This window comes from Apus apus, chromosome 4, assembly GCF_020740795.1.
Source record: "Apus apus isolate bApuApu2 chromosome 4, bApuApu2.pri.cur, whole genome shotgun sequence".
In the NCBI taxonomy this organism is placed as follows: Eukaryota; Metazoa; Chordata; class Aves; order Apodiformes; family Apodidae; genus Apus; species Apus apus.
This window is the reverse complement of record NC_067285.1, coordinates 36,674,207-36,697,167: the sequence shown is the minus strand read 5'-3', so window position 1 is coordinate 36,697,167 and position 22,961 is coordinate 36,674,207. Positions and strand designations below refer to the sequence as shown.

The 22,961-nt window shown below is 46.1% G+C and overlaps 1 protein-coding gene across 6 annotated transcripts in view; it reads left to right on the top strand.

Moving 5' to 3' along the window:
* Positions 1-22,961, top strand: part of PRKG1 (protein kinase cGMP-dependent 1) — a 497,789-nt gene that overhangs the window by 451,104 nt on the left and 23,724 nt on the right. For 4 of the 6 annotated variants that reach the window (XM_051617014.1, XM_051617013.1, XM_051617015.1 and 1 more), the window contains one exon: positions 12,138-12,234. In XM_051617014.1, coding sequence (XP_051472974.1) covers positions 12,138-12,234 — 97 coding nt within the window. The other 2 variants (XM_051617018.1, XM_051617017.1) reach the window with 2 other exon arrangements.

Below are 22,961 nucleotides of genomic sequence, written 5' to 3'. Positions count from 1 at the left end.
CGAAAGCAAAACCTGAGCAGAGAAGCCAAATGAGCAACGGGTTTGACCCAGAGTGATCTGGGATGGGGTGGGTTATGTGGAGCCCAGTTCCACTGATCTCTTCCCACAGTTTCATCTGCCTGCCAGAATATCCAAGTGGAGCAAAAAAACCCTCTCTTTGTGTGCACACGTACTTGCTTTGTAAGGAAAAATCTGCTTCCTGCCTCCTCCTGCATCTTTGGTAGGACTTGACGTAATATTCCCCTCCTCCCATCCTTCTCCTTGTATGTCACCTTTTTTGTTTTCCAAGTAAGTTAGGGTGAAACATGCTGGATGCAACAAGTGCCACCAGCAGTGCCAGCGTGGCTGGAACCCTCCAACATTGGCCAAAAGAATAAAAGCTTGAGGGTTTTGCACTAACACTTTGGGAGGCTTAGTCTGGTGACCCCTGTGCAATGAATAGCTCTTGTTAATGATCAGTGGGTGTTTTGGGGGAGCCACTGATTAAGAGAACATCATTCTGCTCCAGCAAAATCTCCAGGTCCTATCATACATTGAGAATTTGGAAGAGGATGCAGGAGACATTGTAAGAATGTCTTTAAGCAGCCCCTGGAGAAGGGTTGCCCTTTGCTTCAGGGTAGGCCTCTCCTTCTTAGCAGCCATCAAACTGGGCACCATCTAGCTAGTGATTTTTTCCTAGAGGATTAGAATAATAGAATCATAGAACAGTTTGGGTTGGAAGGGACCTTAAAGACTACCTAGTTCCAAACCCCTGCATGGACAGGGACACCTCCCACCATCCCAGGCTGCTCCAAGCCCCATCCAGCCTGCCCTTCAACACTGCCAGGGATGGGGCAGCCACAGCTTCCCTGGGCAACCTGGGCCAGGGTCTCAGCACCCTCACAGCAAAGAATTCCCTCCTCATGTCTCACCTCAATCTCCCTCTTCCAGTTCTCATCCATCCCCCCTTGTTCTCTCCCTCCCTGCCCTTGTCCCAAGTCCCTCCCCAGCTTTCCTGGAGCCCCTTCAGGCACTGGAAGGTGCTCTAAGGTCTCCCTGGAGCCTTCTCTTCTCCAGGCTGAACACCCCAACTCTCCCAGCTCCTCCAGCCCTCCCATCATCTCTGTGGCCTCCACTGGACTCACTCAGCCCCATGTCCTTCTTGTGTTGGAGGCTCCAGAACTGGACACAGCCCTGCAGGGGGGTCTCAGCAGAGCAGAGGGGCAGAATCCCCTCCCTGGCCCTGCTGGCCACGCTGCTTTTGATGCAGCCCAGGACACAGCTGGTGTCTGGACTGCAAGCCCACATTGCTGGCTCATTTTCAAAAAGAAACAAGGGAAAAAAAAAAAAAACAACCCGTGGGATTTGAACAAATTTGCAAGGTGGGCTGGACAAATAAGTGTGTCTAACACCAGTGACAGATCAATCCATTCTCCACATTGTTTAAAAAAAAATAAAAGAGGCAAAACTGCACCCAAATCTTTCTCATCTGAGCGTGGGTGTTGCCATGGTGAGCATTTCCTTATGCAGGCACCAAAGATCTATGTTAAGGCTGGAGCCAACAGGGCCATTTATTGTTTATGAGCTTGGATGAGCAGATTTGGGGTTCATGGGACCTCATTAGCAGTTTGCAATTAGATCGTGCCAGTTTGGGAAGCAGAAGAGCAATGAGCAGAACTAAGAGTGATTTGAGCAATTTCAGGCTGTAATGAGACTGAATTTTCCTGGAGTTCACATCTCCCTTTCCAAGGTTGTAACACAGCCAGGGCTCTTCCCTAGTGACTCCCAAGAAATTGCCTTAAAATCACTTGGGTGTTTTTCTCCAGTACCTTTGAACCAAGTTTGGAGGCTGGGATTTATTGACCTTGCAGAGGTAAATTAGAGTTTTAATGTGAAATGCTTTTTTTCCTGGCTTCTTCCCATAAGTATGGGTGGTCCTTGGGGGTCTCCAGGGGGAAAAATAAGAGAGATTTCCTCTGAAGTCAATCAGAAAGGTGAAAGGAAAAACCCTTGATGCTTCCAAATACATTTTCTTGTCTACAGATCCAAGCTGTGAAATTCAGTATTGATGAGGAGTTCCTGGAAGTTGGTGGATTGTCTCCATGTTTACCATCATAGTTCTTTTTTCCTTCTAAATTATTCAAGGGCAGCTAAAGTCAGAGAGAGACACCTGGGCAACCAGCCGTGGGAGATTTCTTTTCCACTGCTTTGTATGACTTTGAAAGTGAGGGTTTGAGTGCAACATCAGAATTTGGTGTCACTGAGTGAAACTGAACTGTGCCAGATTTTAGGTGGTGCACCTGGGGATTTAAACCCAAATTGGGTCTCAAGAGTGACCTGTGATTTAGAAAGGTAAAATAAAACCCAAAATAAAAGGTGGAAGTAGGGATGGGGTGGCCAGGACATGAAACTCAATGGACTGCAGGGAGCTAAAACATACAATGTGTGGTATTTCCACTGCACGTGCTCAAAAAATGCACTTTAAAATTAAAAAATAACAACAGCAATGTGCTCCTGCTGGCATCAAAAGTGATGATATTGGGGCATGTGTACAGGGAGGACAGTAAACCAGCATTTCTTCCACCCAGCAACTCTTGAGGAAGGAAAAGGAAGGGAAAAGTGGTCGAGATTTTTTTAAATTTTTAAAAAGCTGAGTTGTCAACATTTACAGAAAAATAGGGGATTTCAACAGGACTTTATCTGGGGGGAAAGAAAATACATTGATAAATAACATTTAAGATGATGATTGGTTTTACATCTGATGTTAATTTCATTGAAATGAAATTTCATGGAATTCATTGAAATGAAGTGAAAATGTCCAGGCCAGAGTGCAGTGTTTGAGGTGCCACAAAAGGGACTGGCTTTCCTTAGGATTTTGGCTTGTGTGGAATTTCAGGTTGTGTTGCTGCTTGTCTTGGCATCAGAAAGTTATTCCTTTGTTATTTTTCCACTGTCCCCAGTGGGTTTCCCACCCAGGCTGACCCAGGGTACCACGCTCAACACGGTTATCAGCAGCATTTTGGGGTTCAGTCCCAAAATACAGATGCAATACAAGGGTAGTGAGGCAGTTTCTTTGGTCTCCAGCTCATGAAATGCAGAGTTTTAAAAAAGACCAAAAGAAAAAAAAGAGGGGGAGGAAAAAGCAGCAGCAGCAAACCCCCTCCTTGGGCAGTATCTTTTAATACTGCCCAGAACAGGAAGCACCACCAGAGGAAGGAATACTCCACATCCTCCCTCCGCCCTTTTTAATTAAAATTGATTAAAGTCTTGGGTTTGGTAAGTCACTCTGCCCTGTGGAGTATCTTGTTTGAACTCTTCCAGGATGTTCTCAGCCTTAGCTTAACCAAAGCTGAAGCCAGGATGTCCCAAAGACCCAACCCTGTTGGAAGCATCAGGCTGTTTCATTAGAAGCTGAAAGAGAAAACAGGGGCATCAAGAAAATAAAAGAAGCATTTCAGTGATAACCTCCCTTTGATTTCCAGTGACAGCCAGTGACCCAAATCCCTAAAAACCATCCTGATAACCTTGTCTTCTGTTCAAAGTGTTCTGCTTCCAAACTGCTTGGCATTATCACTCTGGTCAGCTGGCATTTGACATCCCAGTTGGTCTGGTTCTTCCACCCAAATTTTTGCTCGTTTCTGACCTGTGAGCATCATGTGGATGTGTAATGATGGGGTTCAGGTGGTCAAAATACACCCACATTTACATCAGACCCTCATGTCTGCTTGGACTGGAGCAAGAAAGGGTTTTTTCCAGAGCAGATGGTGAGCTTTGATACATGGGAGTGGTTGTGTTCCCATGGAGGTGATGCATTTTCCCGTGTCACAAGAGGAGAGGATCCCACAGCCAACATCTGAAAAAAAAAAAAAGGAAAGTGAAATTCAGTTTTTAGGGGCTTTTTCCTTAGAAAGGTCATTCCTGCACATCCTGTGCTCAGGTAAGGTCCCACTGCAGTGCTCACACTCCTGCTAGATGGAAGATACAGAACCTAAGAGGCAGAAGTTGTTTAATAAGGTGTTGCCAACCTCTTGGGACATTTAGGAGGTCAACAATATTAGCTTCCAGTTTAAGACATTTTGAAGAGTCTGGATAATGAGATGGTCTTCCTGAGCTGTTTTAACTGACTGTATTTGAGAGCATTCAGTTACATTTCTCAGTGTAGTCTCCATGCAATAGCAGGTCTTCAAAGCCCCATAATTCAAACAAATCTATTTGCTTAACTGCTGAAACAGCTTTAGGATGAGCACAGCTTATCCTAACAGTGAAATATGGTCACATTGCTGAGTTCTAATTGAAAAGTAATGTGCTTTGAAAAGAGATGGGGGGGGAAATAATTTCTCTGTTAGCTTTTTACCTTTATGTTTTCAATTTCAGATCTCCTTCCCCTTCCAGAGGAAGTTAGAGATGCCATAGCTTTAATGTCTGTTTTAGCTGCCACTCAAAATGTTCACTTTCTGTAAGAAAATCTAAACCAGGAGGTATGCTCTTGCTCCTGAGGTGAGACTCACCAAAGGCAAGTACACTGCAGCTTCCAAATGCTGGTGGGTCCAGGAGAAATTCCCAGCCCCAACAACATGAACTTGAAAAGAAAGACAGCCTTTCTTTTCCGTGCAATGGCCCATGCAGCTGTAGCTTTTGATTGCATCATCACCCCTGGCACATGGCTGTTCGAAAAATCCAAACGGAATCTCTCTGGATTTGGATTTTCAGTCGAAGGTGGCAGATGTAAAAGTGGTAGCAGCTATATCAGAAGTTAAAGCCACTGCATTGCTGACCTCAGAAGGATGGTCTGGAAGAAGGAGACCTGAACTAAGGAAAAACTGGGTTATTAGTTATCATACTTCCTCCCTCTTACCTATTTATCTCCAGGTACATGTAGCTAGATTGATAAACACCTTTTACTTTTTCAGTGTTGTTGTTGCAATTAGAAAAAGTGTAAGAGTAGAAGATGAGTTTGATGTTCTTGACCTTGGTCTTCCTCAGTACTGAGCAGCAGACCCTCATGTGCAAGTAAAGCCCCTCCAACGAGTCTGTGGGTAACACTGCAGCACCCATCCCTCCCAGGAATCAACCTCCCAGGGTTAGTGTCAAGTTAGAAAATCCCAGGCAGAAAGTCTTTGTGGGCACAGTAACATCCCAGCATTCTGTTATCACTGACAGGGCAGAAGATCCTGCCCTTGGGTTTAGGACAATGGGATGAGAGTGCTTCCTGGTGAATCCAGCTGGGGCTGGGGGGATAACAGTGACTTTGCTGCAATGGGAGAGATCACAGTCATCCTGTGTGGGCAGTTGTATCCTTGTCTTTGCTCGGGGTCTTCCTGCTTTCCCTTATCACTGGAGATGTCCTGGTATGATTTTGTCACCCTGTGTTTGTGAACAAGCTAATAAATTGCCGTCATGTGACAGAGCTGGAGATGAATGGAGCTTTGCTGTAACGTTGGGCAGTGAAGTAGCTGAAGAGCTGGGCTTCCTCTTGATGTGCTTGTTCTGCCTGATGCCAGTGATGTTTAGCTGAAGGGGACATTTAGAAGTGAAAAGACCCCTGTGTGTGACATGAGAGAGATGAACATCTGGTACCTGGAGGAAGAAAGACAAGAGGCATTTCCCACACTGAGGGACAGTATTTAGGAAATGGTTGTTTTCCACTGTCACTGCCTGCTCTGCCTGACTAATTTTGGGGTGAGCATCTCCCTTTCAGCCACTCTAAGCCCCCAGAGAGCTGAGAGTGCTCTTCACCTAGCAGGATCAGACTCTTCAGAGAGGTCTGTTGAGCATGTTATGGTCTTCCCCAACAGGGGTTTGGATTTGTATGCTTGATATTTCCTTGTGCTGTGGAGGTTTGTCCAGGGACATCCCTCCCCCCAGAGTGTACTGACCCAATGGATCAATATCTGGAGGCAATGCCAGATATGAAGGGGTTTGCATGTGGGTGGGACCTCTGAGAGGACGAGTGGCAGCACACCATGAAGAAATAGAGATTTGCTCTCAATGCCTCTCAAGAATTTGCTTTCAGGCATTCCCAGGCTCTGGATCTTGCTGGTTGTGTAAAATACACTGTTGCTGTGCCTGAATCTGGCTAGATCTTCCTAGCCCCCCTCACATGGGGCCTAGTTGCAGGTAAGGACCTCGTGTGGACGTGACACGAGGTGCTTTTTATCTCCCTTTCACCCATATGACCATTCATAGACTTCTCCTTGTCCAAAATCCCTCCAAAGACCTGAGCTTTTTGCAGTCATCTGAGCAGGTGGGGAAGAGGGCATGGCAAGGAAGGCATGGAAGCCCCACCACCATTTGCTGCATCTGCTCTTCCTTACATGGCTTTCAGGTAACGAACCTCCTCGTTACATGAATCCAATCCCTTTCCTCTGCCACTTCTCATTCACCTTTGGAGTTACATCTCTCTCAGCTCAAGAGCAGGACTCCAATCCAGAAAGCCTGCTGTGACTTCAGGGTACCAGGCAGACCAACAGAGTAGACTAGACCCAGCTGGGTTGTTTTGCCAGGGCTAAAATAGGGACGTTCAGGTAGCTAGAAAAAAATAGTCATAAAATTGAAGATTTGGGGCAATTTTTGCTTTCATTGCTCATTTTTGAAGTGCCACATCAGTTGAGGCAGCAGGCTGAAAAGAAATTAGCTGTGCCTTAAGAACCGTAAGGAGGTGGACTGTCTTCTTTCTTGCACACAGATACAGGGTTTCCTTTTCTGATTATTTTTTTTTTCCCCTCACCCCACCTGTGGCTCTCAGGCTCCTTGCACGTGTGTCTTCTTGCAGGTTGGACTTGATCACCTCCACCCACGTATTGCAACTCAGGTTATGCTGGTCTGTGCAGAGGTTCAATATTTCTACCTGCAGAAGTGCATTGCCTCAACCATGGATGACAAAGTGACCAGGACAGCCAACAAAACCGAATATAAGGCTGACAAAATAGCTGCTAAATGAGCAGGTGTCTGTCACTGGGGCAAGAAGGCTCCAAAATTCTGGTTTTATCCACCCAAAATGATTCCGTGTGCTCCTATCGGGGAGCTGGTGGTTGGTTCCCGTTTGGTTGCAATTTACGTCTAGCTGGCAGTGGGCAGGTGGAAAGAAGCCAAGTTTTCTCTCAAGATGACAGTTTGGTAACAGATGTCTGATGTTTCCCAACACATTGAGCTCATGTGATAGGAATTGTGAGCTGGTTTAGTAAAGCTGAGCAGCTGGGTAATTGCAAACCTTTGCTACTCTCTTGTTCTCGGCCTCTTTGGCTGCCCGGGTGAGGGGATTCTCTCTCTTTTTTTTTTGTTTTCTCTGTATTTGTAGTTTTGGGAGGAAAAACTTCAAATGTGCTTTGGAGTAGTTGTTGTCCTAGGAGGCAATCACTCATTTAAATGGTTGGAAAGCTCCAGCAGGGCAAGAAGCCATGTGTTTTCCTCTCCCAATCCACATAACAGGCATTGCCCAAATGCTTGGGCTGTGCCTCCTGCGCTGCTGTTTCAAAGTAAAGGGACACGTGGACAATGGTATTTACTCCTGATCCCCCCCATGACTCTGGTTTCTTGCATGTGATGCCTCTTCGTGCTGAAGAGGAGGTTCAATCAAAGCATTTTAATTAGTCACTCCTTAAGGGTATGTCTTTTATTTGAAATAAGAGAAAGAAATGCCGGTCCCAAGACCCGACTCCTCCATAGAAGGACACTGCTACTCATTAGGGCAAGATTATTATGGACAGCCAGTCATTGGAGTGAGGTTCAGTAGGTGCCTCTGCCATTCAGATTCAAGAAACCTTGGAGAAGAGCTTGGGAGATTCTGCAGGATGCTTGGGTTTGACCTAGACCTGAGCTTTTCCTCCTCCACGACGTTTTCCACCATCCCTAAGGAGAAGCCACCTCTCTGTTAGCCACAGGAGCAGACTGTAAGCTCTGGCAGGGTTGGTTTGGTAGGGAAGGCAACAAAACCTGGCTTCAGTAAGCAAAGAAGTCCCATTAAGGGTACCTTGAGAGTTGATCCCTGGCCACCTCAAAAACTTTTGTGAAAATCTCAGCTTTATTTTAAAAGCTCTTTATTCAACAAGAGACTTGTTGTTGTTCCTCCTCATTTGGGTGACACGTTCTCTTTTTGCACACTCCCAGCTATGATTATCCAGGTGTTTTGGCCTGTGATAGCTGGGGCAGGAGGCACAATAACCAAAGTACCCAGAGAAGGGCTTTTTCTTCATTGCATCCAGTTCAACTTGAGTCAGGAAACCCCAGAAGGTTTGAGCCTTCCATCCACATAGCTCCAGAATGTAGATGCTGATCAGCACTCACGCTTCTGAGCTTGCCCAAGATGACTTCCCAGGGCACCTCTTACCTGCTTATTTAGGAACTTACATCACCATCTCTTCCAGAGGTCAAAAAAAGGAAAAATTTCATGTACAGAAAGTCACAGGGCACTGGCATGTGGTTGTGCGTTTAGAACATCACTGCCTTTCTCACCAGGCACCAGATGGGAAGAGGCTGTGACATCCCCACCATAGTACCCAGCAGAAAAAAACTCCCTGACCTGGCACATGTGTATCTTTCCCACAGAGAGTGGAGTTATTTCCACATCATCTTGCACAAGTGTGGTCAAGTTAGCTCTGCCATTCACCCCAACTCTGTAATATCCCAAGCGACCTCCCTCAGCAGAGCAGATCTCCTCATCCTGGTCCAGAACCAAATGTTTTCTACAGAAACACTCTATGCTCTAGTGTGACCCCACCTGGACTACTGTGTCCAGTTTGGAGTCCCCAACAGAGGAAGGACATGGAGATCCTGGGAAGTCCAGAGGAGGCCGCAGAGATGATCCTTGGCCTGGAGCAGCTCTGCTCTGGAGCCAGGCTGGGAGAGTTGGGGTGTTCAGCCTGAAGAAGAGAAGGCTCCAGGGAGACCTTAGAGCAGCTTCCAGTGCCTGAAGGGGCTCCTGGAAAGCTGGGGAGGGACTTGGGACAAGGGCGGAGAGGGATGGGACAGGGGTAATGGATGAGAACTGGAAGAGGGGAGATTTAGGTGAGACATGAGGAGGAAGTTCGTCCCTGTGAGGGGGGTGAGACCCTGGCCCAGGCTGCCCAGGGAAGCTGTGGCTGCCCCATCCCTGGCAGTGTTGAAGGGCAGGTTGGATGGGGCTTGGAGCAACCTGGGCTGGTGGGAGGTGCCCATGGCAGCTGAGTTGGGACTAGATGATCCTCAAGGTCGCTTCTAACCCGAACCATTCCACAATTAATTTTTAAACTTCTGTACTTCTTTGTGCTGCCCTCCCGCCGCATGGAAAGGGTCCCTTTCTTTTGGAGGTGACAAAAGTAAGACCTCACACATGTTTTCCACTATGATTTTGTCAAGCATGGAAACAGGTGCTTCAAACCCTTGGGAGATTCTGTTTTGGGAGCAGCACCCTCAAATTAAGCTGGAGGGCAGAAGTTGAATTCATGTTCTGTACTTCAGGGTGAGGATTGCACCCTGACTTCTGATTTAGGAGGTGGCTTGGGAATATTTGCAGTTTGATATTTTTCTTGAAGTGACCAAGGAGATTTATTCTCAGGCTGAAGTGCACAACTCCTGTTGAGGAGATTTTGATTTTGATTGGAAAGTGGATTTTGACCTTCGTAGCAGGGAATAAACCAGAATTCAGGTGTGCCTGTTGTTATGAAGCACGGGAAGGGCTTGCTTGCTTGAGTTGACATGTGTTTGGGTTTCACGATGTATTTTTGGAATTTTTGGTGTGTTTTGGCTGCCTGGTGCACAGTATGTAGAAAACTGCTTCCCGTTTGTTTTCTGTGCTTCATTGGACTTGTAGGTACTGACCCCTCATGAGCAGTCTGTCAAAGAGAGGTAGCCAAGAGATTTCAGAAAGCCATCCAGATAGTTCTGCAAGTGCATTTTTAAAGCAAAATAAGAAATTAACACTTTTTTTTTAAAATTTAAAAGCCATCAGGAGAGCTTTTGGCTTGTAGGACTCAAACTGGTGAAGTTGGGACTGGAGCAGCAGATCCCATCTCCCATCAAACCAAGGGACTGTCAGGAGAAGGCTCTGCTGACCTTCCCAGCACCTTGCCGTGTCTCACCTAGTTTTTGTCCTCTCACTTCCATGATGTGAGCTATACGTCATCTTTTAGGACTTGGCCATCTTCCAGGATAAGAGGAGAAGTTTTAGGGAGGAAAACTTTTTCCCTCTCTGTCTCATGTTTTTGGGCAGCCAAACCCTTCCAGCACGCTGCTGTTTGGCATCTGCCATCCCCTGCTCTCTCAGCATTGACAAATCCTCCCTGATTGCCCCGAGGAGAAGATAGGGGTGCCCTGTCTCCCTGGGAGCATGAGATGACTTCCTACCACTCCAGGCCTCGGGTAAGGGGAACATGAGGCTTCTTGACCTGACGTTTTGCATCCGTTGTTTGACCATCAAAGGGGAAAAGTTCCACTCTGGGAATCCATCTTCCCAACAATCATAAATCCTTCAGAGTATTTGACTGGCCTGTACGTTCCTCGTGAAAATTAGACCCAGCTCGTTGCTCTGTCACCCCTGCAATGATGTGTCTGCTGTGATTTAGAAAGGAATGTATAAACAGGTCTTGCCTTCAGCAGAGGATTTTTGGGGACGGGTTTAGCATGCGCCTCATGATGCGGACAGAGCGGTCGATGAGCAGCTGTGTCACACAAGGTTAGCCCAAGTTCAAAGCAGGCTCGGTGCTGATTCCAAAATCGGAGGCATCAGGCTGCAGTGGCCACAGGAGCAAGGTCACCCAGAGGATCTGGTGACAGCATAAATAATAAAACAGGGCTTAACTAATTTGTCGATAGCAACCCCGTGATAAAATTGTGTTTTGCTGCTTCTGGGGCTTGGTGGTGTGACCTTCCACCTTTCTTGACACCCCTTTATTTTTCCCTCTTGACTTCAAATATCTTTTTTTTTTGCTTTTTCTCTCCTGATGGCAGTGTGGTTTCGAGTAGGCTAAAGAAGGTGGTTTGAAGGGAATAAATCAATAAATCAGTTCTTATTATTGAATTAGAGACAGGCATGATGGACAAGGTACATGAAAAAGGTGGGCAGATGGAGACGTGTATGGCCACGCCATGATGTTTTATCTTTACGTGCACAAATTAAGCGACCAGGTGAAAGAGCAGGTTATGGTCTCTCTGTTATCTGCGAGATATTAGGGCTAAAATTAAGTGCTGAAAACCAAGCCACCAAGCCAACTCCCCCTCTCCACCCTCCATGCCTCTCTCCATAATCCCATCAACGCTCTTCTCCCATACAAGTCTGTGTCACCAGCAGCCAAAGGTTGTACGTGCATGGGGACTTCTCTGGCAGCTGAATGTCAAACTGTTGAGTGGGTGGATCCTGTTCATCCATTTCCCCTCTGAGCCTTTCTAAAAATACCCTAAACTTTGAGAAGGAGCTATTTTAAGGGAATCATATTCATGAGGATGGTCATGGGAAGCTTATCTTGGCAGGCTTGCATGTCTCCGATTTGCATGTTTCCTCAGTCAAGGGCTTGGTGAACTTGTGTCACCAGCCAGTTGGAGATGGGCTTAAGAGAGAGCATCTGGATTTTGGGACCTCCTGGGTCGGGACATCTACTCCAAGTGAGTTTATAGGAGGAAAAGAAGTGAAGAGAGCCGTGTAGGGGTGTTGCTGTGTGACTGAAGTCACTCATTTCAGGCATTTGCACACCAGCCCGCAGCTTATCGGATCTGTTTTCGTAAAACCTGGCTGGGGTTTCTCTCCAGGGACCTTAATGATCTTGTCACCTCCAATAAACATTTATAGAAACTCCTGCCAGCCTGTGGATAAGACGACCTCCTATGAGAGACTCGATCTTCCAAAAATACTTAAAGAAACCCCAAAATAAAAGCACCTTAACCCACAAGAAGATCAATAGGACATGTCACAATGTAGCTGGAGCTGGATTGCAGGAGCAGGCGTTGGCATTGTAGGCATGTGCTGGGTTTGTTGGCTTTGCTCTCTCAGAAACCCACACGACGTCGGAGCGCCGCTCAAAGCGGGACCAGCCCAACAATGGGTGTGAACAAAAGCCAAGTGTGAGAGATAAGATGGAAAGGAAGCAGGTAAAGGCTGTCCCACGCTCGTGCCACTCGGGTCGGGTTTTACGCAGTGCTCATGTTTGCACCTCTAAGAAATTTCCATTTTTTCGCATCAAAACCTCCAGATACGAAGCCGAAGCCGCCTTCTTCGCCAACCTGAAACTGTCGGATTTCAACATCATCGACACCCTTGGAGTCGGGGGCTTTGGACGAGTTGAGCTGGTAGGTGACCTTTGCTTCTGCTTTGAAGGTTGCACGGTGCCCTGTAATAATGGACCGTGCGACGAGTCTTCGTTTCTGTTTGTTATCACACCCAAATAACCAAAAGGAAATGATGTGATGGGATTCTAGGTTGAAAAAAAACCCTACATTATATTTCTGTTAAGTAAAAATGTACAAATAAATTGTTTAAAATCATATAGGTTGGCAAAGACCTTTAAGATCATTGAGCCCTTTGCTCAAAGAGTGTATGTACTGGGTTGAGAGAGGAGCCCACACCATCCTGTGTTGATGGCAGTGGCTGCCTTTTGGAAAACCACCTGAAGAGTTGTGTGGCCATTGAGTGCTCAGATTGAAAGAGCAACCTAAAATCTCAGGTGGCCAAAACTGGAGGGACAGTGCCATGTCTCCTCTAAGCATGGTCTTAAGGTATGTCTGGAGGTAGATCTGCTTGGTTAGCACAAAAGCTGTGCGTTCCATGTCTGAACTGTGACAAGACTTCACAGAGAACTGCTGAATTTTTGCAGGCTTTTAGAGAAGGGACAAAATCTGAGCCTGCTTTTTGCTCTGGTTGGGTTTAGAGCCCTGCAGTCTTTATTAAAGCAAAGCCTGAGGGGGAGGAGATGGAAGCAGCAGCTGTTGCGTGACCTGTTCATACTTTCATGTAAATACAAAAACTTGTAATAAAGGGAGCTTAGTTTACATCGTGGTGCTGACCATGGAGGAGCTTCTGATACCAGACACCAGTACAGTATGTTAGGAGCTCCTGTAAGTTAAGGGCAGAAAAGGGAGCAGAGTCACTGCTGCCATCACAAAACACTGGGGCAAGCCCTGCTCTGTGACCCTGCAGGAGCCAAATGCACCTGTAGTGCTGGGAACTGGAAAATGAGCCAAATAAAGTGTTATTTATTTATTTGGTGTTAGCAGCTGTTGTTTTGGAAGAGAATCACAAGAGCTCAGTCGTAGCCATCCTTGCCCTGCTCCTTCTGTAGGGACCTGCTGCTGAGGATGCTTTAGAGCAGGAGTTTAATTCAGGTTGTGCTCAACCTCGCTTTTGGAGGCCCTTCCCCCTTCATTGACAACAGCATGAAGCTCAGGAGATTTGTTTCCTAAATTAGCATCAGTGCTGGCTTCCCCACCAGGGGTGACCTGCAGTGAGGGACCCACCAGTTTGGGGCTTCTTTTGAAGCTTGTGAAGGAGCTTTTGAGGGTTTTGTTTTTTTTTTTCATTCTTAATGCTGTCAAGCTTTGAAAACCTCAAGATGTTCCTGGGAAGGTACATGAGTTTGTCTTCATGGGGAGTTGCTTATGGGACCCTCAAAGATAAGAGTTGAGTTTGGGCTGTTACTGGTGTCTGTGGGCCAACTACCTCTGGCTACTCACAGAGTTCCTTTGGGAGCTTTACTATGTGGAACATCTCGAAGTTTGGAAATTTTAGCAATGTGTCACACTTGGCCAGGTGTGAGGAAGAGCAAGGATGGACATGGCCTGTCACTTCAAGATATCAGATCACAGTCAGCTAGAGGTATATCCTTCTTAGGAGATGGCCAAAGCCTCCAAGAAGCCTTGGGGCCAGCTGCACAGCCACAGAGCAGAGAAACATTTTCATCACTTCACGGAGTCTTCAGGGTTGGATTGAACACACCTCCCTGTTCTCCTAAGCAGGGAATAGCTGGTTAAGGTCCTGTTCTCTAGTTCTTAATTTAAACTGAATTGCACATAAAATAATATTGTAAAGTTTAGCTTAACAATCCAGACAGAGTTTGTTACTTTTCTTTGCCACCAAGGGAAATTTGGTTATTAAACCAAGAAAATACTCTTTTTGTCAAAGCTGAGCCTAGAATTGCTGCCTCTTGCTTCTATCTCCTCCCTGAAAAATTGGTTTTATAATTTAAGGTTAAAAAATGAAGGAATGGAAAATGTTTGGGAGGAATTGACTCTTTGCTGGCCTGTGTCGCTGTACCCTGCTGGTGCACAGCAGAGGTGGAATTTCTTCCTGGGAAACATTCACATTTTTGTGTTTTTCAAGAGTAAAACTGGTCAGATAAATCAAGTCCATCACAAGGAGGAGGATTTTTATGGCTTAACCTCAGGTGCTGTGGGCGAGTCCCCCAGGGCATCTCCTCACCTTTCAGGAGGGCAGTGGGTGATGTCTGGTTGCAAACTGGAGTGTCTCAGGCTTCACTGGGGTCTTGTTGGCCCAGGAGGAACAACTCTTCCTTTGGCCTGTGTTGTAATTTCCAGCTGTGGTTTTTGAGACCCCCCAGAACTTGGGCTGTTGGGAGAGGTCACCCCTTCGAGGCGTCCGTACACCGGTGTGTGGCTTTTAGGTGAGACAATGTGAAGAATTTTCAGTCCTGTGGTGGTTGCACGTAGAAATACCTTGTTGGCCTGGTTTTCTGGGCAGTTTTATTTGTTGTACACCAGGAGATGTTCCCAGCAGGTTTGCATTGCTGTTGGAAAAAGTTTGCTCAGGTTTTTTGATGGCCACCTGATGCCTCTTACAACGTGGCTTGTCCTGATGAATGCTGCTCTCCTCCTTCACCCCACCAACTTCTATCCAGGCTTCTCTCAAGGAGAGAAACCAGCTGAGTAGTGGCTGTGCTGTTTTAGACAGGGACCAGCTTTGCTGCTGGAACAAGAACAAATCAAGGCTTTTGTTCACTTACAGCAGGACCTGTATAATCCTCAGTATTTGAAAAGCAAACAGATGGGTTGGAGAAACCACGGTCTGGCCGGGGCTGGTGGTGCCACATTCCTAGGACAATCCTCCTGCATTTCAGAGGGCTGCCAAGTAGGTCCAAGCTTCTCCAGGACACGTCCTGCCCAGCTGGTTGAGGCCTCCCTTAGCAGGGCAGAAAGAAAACCCTAGGAGCGACTTCTTGGTTTTTAATAGCACTGATGAACAGCCACAGCCACTGTTTCTTGCAACTCAGCTTCTCTGCACGGTGTCACTTGAGTATCTTGGGTGTTGGGATCCAGGTGCCTCCATCCTACACTGGAACAGGGAGTGACTGTGTCATCTCAGGTTCATTCCCACCCAGCACTGCTTTGCAGAGGACAGTGACGTAGGTCAGGTGTCCTCAGCCCTCATCAGTCATTTCTCCTGAACTGTATTGCTCTTGTCGTTGTTATTTAATTTCCTTTTAATTGAAGTCCTGTGTTTCTAGTCCTCTGCCTCAGGTCAGTTATTTTTTGATTTAGGTCAAGACTATTTTAGACAGCTCTGAAATAAATTTATTGGAGGATCTTGAACCATTATTGCTGGGAAGTCAGTTCAGGTGGGTGGTGGCTGAGCACAAGTAGACTGAAAAAAAAGTCCAAGCCTGAACACACACCTTTTTGTCATATTGATTTACATTACACAGTGCAAACAACCACCCAGAATGGAGGAAGGAGAAGATTCTCTGCCACTCCTATGCTTACAAAATTGCAAAAATAGCATCTTTTCTCCACACTCCATCAAAAGCTTGATTGAGACTTGGTTTCAGTGACATCTTGTTCACTTCTCAGGGCAGATGCTCCAGTGAAAACCTATAGACTTACTTGCCATCCCTACACGAGCACAAGCCTGGAGGGAGCTGTGCCTTCTGCACTCCTGGGAGTGACACATGGCTTGGGACATCCTGAGGGCAGCAGGCAGGGGAAGAAGGACAGTCTCAGCTTTCAGCCCTGACTTGGCAAAACATTCAGTCATTTGTTTTAACATTCAGCAGTTTTGTGGAATTTGGTGGCACTTCGAGCACGTATTTCAACCGTGTGGTCATTAAACCTCAGGCTGGAAGGGACTTCAAGACATGGTCATCCAGGCAGAGTCAGGTATACCCAGCAACTTCTGACCACTGCTCCCTCATTTGTCTTTAGGGAAGGTGATTCTTGGAAATATTTTTCCTAATATTTAGAATAATTGAATCATTCTGGTTAGTAAAGCCTTGAAGATCAACCAGTCCAAGCATTAACCCAGCCCTGCCAAGGCCACTACTAACCCATGGCCCTCAGCACCACATCTACATGGCTTGGAAACCCCTCCAGGGATGAGGACTCCACCCCTGCCCTGGGCAGCCTGGGCCAGGGCCTGACAGCCCTTTCCAGGAAGAAATTGTTCCCCAGTCTAAACCACCTCTGGTGGTGGTTTAGAGGCTTGAGGCTGTTTCCTCTTGTCCTGTCACTTGTTAAAATCTCCCTGCAGTAGTTTATAGTAGGCTTGAAGTACCATTATCACGAGAACCTGAAGACCTCTTCTCTTGATAAGAATTAATGTGCTGCTTTTGAGCTTTCCATCTAATTCCTGCTTTCTAGACCTGTGCTTGGTCATGTTCCTCAGTCTCAGCTGGCTCTCACCTCTTTGGAGCAATGCCCAAACCAGACACATTAGTCTGAGCTGGACCTTCCTCTGCTCATCTGGAGCCAGACAATGACAATCAGCCCTTTCTCACTACTAAACAGTGCCCCTTTTCTTTCAAGTCAGTGCTTCAATTCTTAAAAATCAGTTTGGATTCCCTTGATCTTCTCAAAAACTTTCCCAGCCCTCTCTGGCTTGGTGTTAATAGCTTCAAAGATAATGACATTCTTCTTATTTCATAATCCATTAATGAAAGTGGTTTATGATGCCACATACTAACCAGACCCCCTTGAAGTCCTTTTGGCTTGATGGTCGTGACTAAAAGCTAAATTCCTTTACAATTAATAAAGACATGGGCATAAAAACCAAGGCTTGGTTTCAGCCCCATTTTACTGGGCCTGGACAAGAGATTTTTGCAATGGGCAGTGTGGCATTTTCCTTTTTATTCATTTGTTTTTTTAAGAGAAATCTGGCCACAGATTATGAAGTGCAATCAAATTTGTTGTCCCCTCCAGCCTGTTTTGTAAACAAAACCATTAGGAAAACAATTAGATGGTGAGGGGAAAAAACTGCCATAATTGTCTTCCAATCAACTTGACAGACGCCTGATCCAGATATTTATTAGTGGAAATTTTCAGTTGCATAGTGGTACTTTTATTCCAGCTCTTACAAAGCTTTTTATTAGAAAGAATTTCTGAAATACTGTTTTCTTGTCAATTATCAGGAATCTTTTGGCCTCTTCCCTGTTGGTAGGCTGGGCATTTTGGCCATCGGGGTGAGGGCGCTGAGATGGAAATGAGGGATTTGAAGATCAGGTAGCCAAGTAAATCCCACCTTCATCTGACAACAAAGCTACCTCTACAGACCCGACCAAAATGCTGGTTATAAATGTTTGGCCCTTTCTTTCCTTCCCTCCTTCACTAGATGCAGGATGCTTAATTTTAATGATAGCATCCGATGGGGCTGCACCACTGCAGAGCTGTTCTTTTCATTTCTCCTTTGTTTTTTTCATTCCAAATGGAATTGAATACAGCTTTTGGAGATGGACACATTCTCTGGGCTTGTCTGTTCATGGCAAGGATGTTGTCAAGGCTTGGAAAGAGGAGGATCCGTTTGGAGCCTGTCAGATGTTGTCAGAGGCTGGGTCAGGATCTGAGCTGTCAAGCTGGGAGCTCGAGCTCCAGTTGGAGGCAGGAATGAGACATAAAAATAGGTGCTATAATGCAGACAAAGCCAAACTGAGGAGCAGGACCAGCTGATGGATGGGGTTGGAGAGTTTAGGCCCATTTGATATTTTCAAGAAATCACAGTAAGGAGTTTTTTCCATTTGGTTGAGCCTATTTTAGCTATATAACCCTTCTGCTGCCATCTGCTTTTTATGGGCAGGATTTTATGCATGAAACAGTTTACATTCCTCACTGCCATTTAGCCTTTTCCCTCTAGGCATTCTTGAAAAATAATATTTACCCCTGGGCTTTATAGGGAGACATAAATTTAAATACATTTCCCAGTGCCCTGGCTTATCAAAAACTTGGCTGTGCACTTTGTCAAGTGGTGAATGTCAATTTTCAGGGCAGGGATCAAAACGTAGAATGGCAGGTTTTTAGCACAGCCCAGCACTTGATTAAGCAACTTGAGTTGTTCAATAGCTGAGGGTTTTGAAGGACTGTGCATTTTGGGTGTAGTCATGGAGGGTAATTTTGCAGCTTGTTTTGCTGTCGAGTCCCAGAGCACTCGGAGCTTGGTACGAGATTTGGGGCTTTGCCAACTGGGGGAATCCAGACTTTTTCAAAGAAAATAAGGTTACTGTCATGGACAGTTTCCACTCTGCTGACCATTTGTAATTAATTCTTGATTCATCCTCTGAAATCTCCACTTAAATACTTAATTTTTGCTCATTATTTTTCTTTTCATCTTACTTTTTGAGGGTTTTTTTTCTTAGGTTTCGACTTATTTTCTGGTCTAACCCAGTCCAGTCACCAGGCCTGTTCACAGGCAACATGCAGCTAAAACCAAACTAAAAATGTGATGTTCATAGAATCCCAGACTGGTTTGAGTTGGAAGGGACCTTAAAGACCATCCAGTTCCACCCCCCTGCATGGGCAGGGACACCTCCCACCAGCCCAGGCTGCTCCAAGCCCCATCCAACCTGCCCTTCAACACTGCCAGGGATGGCGCAGCCACAGCTTCCCTGTTTCAGTGTCTCAACACCCTCATAGTGGTGAGATGTTGAGTGCCAGGTGGAAAGGATATGGTGAGAAACACCAGAAGAGAAGTTTGTTACTTAAATATGCAAACCACAATTTTTCTCTAAGCCTTAGGTGAAGAGAGTGGCTCAATCTGGCCTTGAGGACATGGGGAAGGAATCTTTGAAACCCTAACGGAGAGATCTGCAGTGCTGAGCACCTCATAAATGCAAGCATGATACTCCCTTGCTCACCTTATCACAGAATCACAGTATTGTTTTGGTTGGAAAAGACCTTGAAGATCATTGAGTCCAACCATTAACCCAGCTCTACCAAGTCCAGTGCTAAGCCATGTCCCTCAGCACCACATCTACACGGCTTTTAGGCACCTCCAGGGATGGGGATTCAACCACCTCCCTGGGCAGCCTGGGCCAGTGTTTAGTTGACCTTTCAGTGAATAAATCATTACCAAAATCTAATCTAAACCTCCCCTGGCACAACTTGAGCCTTGTCCTTTTTCCTTTTGTCCTGTCACTTTTTCCTTGGGAGCAGAGACCAACTCCTCTGGCTCCAACTTCCTCTCAGGCAGCTGCAGAGCCAGCAGGTCTCCCCTCACCTCCTTGTCTCCAGGCTGGACACCCCCAGCTCCCTCAGCTGCTCCTGCTCAGCCTTGCGCTCCAGCCCCTTCCCCAGCTCCCTTGCCCTTCCCTGGACACGCTCCAGCCCCTCCATGTCCTTCTTGTCATGACCCCAGGATTCGAGGTGCCCCCTCACCAGTGCCCAGCACAAGGGGACAATCACTTCCCTAGTCACAAGAAATGTGGGGAAGAAAACAAGTGGTGAGGCAAAGAGGGGTATGGTGGGGAAGAAGATGTTTCATTCTGGAAGAAGATCTCCATATTCCCTGCTGGAAGCACTCTGTGCTCCTTCACTGAGGGGGGGAATCTCCCCTTTGTTGGTGCAGCAGTTGAGCTGCTGGGATTAGGAGAGCTCAGCTCACCAGTGCTGTGCTCAGCAACAGCTGCTGCTATTTTTGTTGGGTCAAATGCATCTCACTGGGAACCAGTGGGGAAAAAAAAAAAGGGGGGGGGGCCTTGGACATACCCAGCAAGCCAAAGCATTTGCACTTCAGAGCCCGAGTGGGTTGTTATTAAACTGATACGAAGATACTCACGTTTCATGAGAGCTCTGTTGTGGCTCCCTTGGAGCCAAAAAATACACAAGGAGCAAAAAGCCCTTTGGAAAAGCAGCCTTCTTCTCGAGGTGTCGCTGGGCCTGTGCAGGGGGTTCAGCAGGAGATGTGAGCCCCAAGAAGCTTGTCTTGTGTGTTGTGGAGACAGGATGTGAAGAAGAGCTTCTGCCTGGCTCCAGAGAGCTCCCCGTTCCTGCCTGTTGAGGAAAAAGCCACAAAATATTTTTTTCCTTGCCCAAACCCACTCCCTGTGTGTGTTCCCATGTAGCTGGGAGCCTGGCTAGGTGCCCTGGAGGTCAGCAGAAAAGGCTCCCGAGCAAGGTATTTGTGAGCACCATGTCCAGACACTGTGAAAGGTCAAATACCTCCCTGGTATGGGCAGGAGCTGCCTGGGGGTTGCTCCGTGGCAAACACCATTCCAGCTGGGACCTCCATGGAGCTGCCAAAACAAAGGCAGGATAAACTATCCATCTAAGTATGTGTTCAGCTCTGCTTGCGTGCCCTTGGGTCTGTTGCTCTTCCATGGCTTCAAGGGTCTGCCCAGGCTACTGGAGTGGCAAATATTATCTCTAATAACTGCCTGGAGAAAAACAAAGCAAAACAAAACCACAACATAATTGTAGGTCTTGTTGGAAAACCCATGGCTGTGCAAGACCTGTAACCCACAGGCACAACATCTGTGGAATTCGGAAAATTGGGAGAGCAGTTTCTTTGCTGTCTTCTCCTTCATCAGGTAGGAATAGTTGCCCAGATGTGAGGGAGAGAGGAGCAGATAAAACAGTGTATCCTCAGTGAGATACAGCAAGGGTCAGGCACCTCGCTCGTCTTCACTGGAGATACATCCTTCTCTGGGAGCATGTTCTACATCCTGGGAAATATTTATTAAGGTTTACAGCTTCTCAAGGTCAGCTTGGATTGGAGCAGCTCAGCACTCACTGGAGTTGAACAGAAATTGCTCACATTGCAGACTGTGTGTAACACACATCTATGATTTATAGTAAATAGAGAGGGAGAAAGAGGAAGGATAAGAAATACACAGATAAATCCACTTACTCTCTTTTTCCATCTTGGCCTGGGTTTTCTCTCATCAATATCCATTTTCCCAGAAACACTGAAAAAGCACCAAGGTGTAAAAGCCTGTTTATTTCTACATGAATTATAGCTGTGTTAAAAGATAAAATGAAATAAAAATTAGGCCTCAAGTGCTCTGTGTTTTTGGAAAGTGGCAGAAGTTTATACACCATAAAGCAAAGCAACACTTTTGGAGCAGTTCCAACATTTTTATCTAAGCACAGGGTGCCCAGGAGTAGCCAGCTGAGGTCTGTTGAAATGCAGACTTGGAGATGCAGGAGAGATGCAGATCTTGTCCTGCTTTCCAGCTCTCCTTCTCTTTATACATATGTAGGAAGATGGAGAAAGGGAAAGACCATATGCTCAGTGTAGTTAAGTTTTATTTCTAATTTTTTCCTGCTTCTGAGCCTTCCAGCAGATACACAGCTTTGATATTGCTGCTGAACATTTACAATGGCCACTGGACCTCCAAGAGAGGAGATGGTGGGGAAAGGCCAGTGACTGGGTAATACCGATAAGAGGAGGGAAGGGATCAGAAATTCTTTCAACTTGCAAAAAAAACAAGGCTGAGAGAGATGAAGGTTGAGAGATGAAGGTTGTTGGTTCCCCTGTGTCGATCCTCTTAGTGGCTTGTCTGCTCTCAGAGAAGAGCAGCTGCTGCTTGAGGCTCCAGCAGGTCTCCACCAAATCAATAGTCTTGGAAGTAGAAGCTGTTGCTTCCAAGTGAGCGAAAGCTGATCTCATGTGCTGTGGAGCAAGGATGGCCCCTTTGCTAACAACCTGCCTTGGAAAACTGCACAGTTTCCCCTTTTCTGAACCATTTAGGAGATTTTTGTGGTGGGCTTCTGTGGGAAGCTGATCTTCCTATCCAAGATGCCCCCTTCCTGAGCCAAGTGTCAAAGTCCTTGTGGCTTCTGTGGCCCCCTGGGCTGCTTTACTCATTGCAGTTGGAGAACAGGGTGTTCTCAGCAGCCCATTCTCATCTTCCCACCATTAATCCCTTTTTTTCCTTTTTTTAATAAGAAATCCAGGTGACTCCTGGATATATTTTTTTCTACTTTGGAAATGAAATTTGGATTAGACCTGGGTCTTTTTCTGTTAACTATCATGAGCTGAATATGACAAAATTAGTTTGTAAGAATAATAGAAATTACCTGGAGCTCCCCAGCTTTATGTCATAAAAACAGTCCTCACAGTTACAGAAACACCAAAGCAAGGGGGGTGGCTTGGGCATGTTGAAGAAGGAGAATACTGCAGGATTCGTTGTCCAGGTGGACAACCAGGTGATCCCAAGCATAAGCCTCAGCTTTTGTATCTCAGCAGCTTCGTGTGATGCACCAAGATGATGAATGCAAATTAATCCTCTGGCAAATCCTCTGCCTTCTGACACGTGACAGGAGCAGGGATGGAAAATGGATCTAAATTCTCCTGTGGCATTAGGTCAAACTTTGGCATTTGCTAATTGTAGCAGCCTGATTGTTCTATATTTAAACATCTGGGGCAGAGATAACATTATCAAACACCCAATAAAACCTCTGCCTTCTCCTCCCTCATAGTCATTTTCTTCCTGGACCTGTTTTGAAGCTGTGTGAGAACAGATAGATAGAAAAGTAGATTTCTTCTCCAAACTCTGTATCATGTGCCCAGGCATCCCTGAAAAAGCAATAATTAATAAAATAAATAGCCTTTTTAATGAAAGACACAAAAATTAGGGCATCAGAATCCATGGTATTACAATGATAACACCAGAAGGGGACACGTTGGGATTTATCCATACTAAACTTTTTATAAAATGCTGGAATTTATTCATCTCAGCCTCCACCAGCTTGTTGAGGTTATTATTAACACTCATGTCTAGTACAGATTAACAGTAGGAAAATGGGAATTTATGTTTCAAGTAAGTTTAGAGTGCTAAACACCTTTTTTTTTTTTTCTTTTT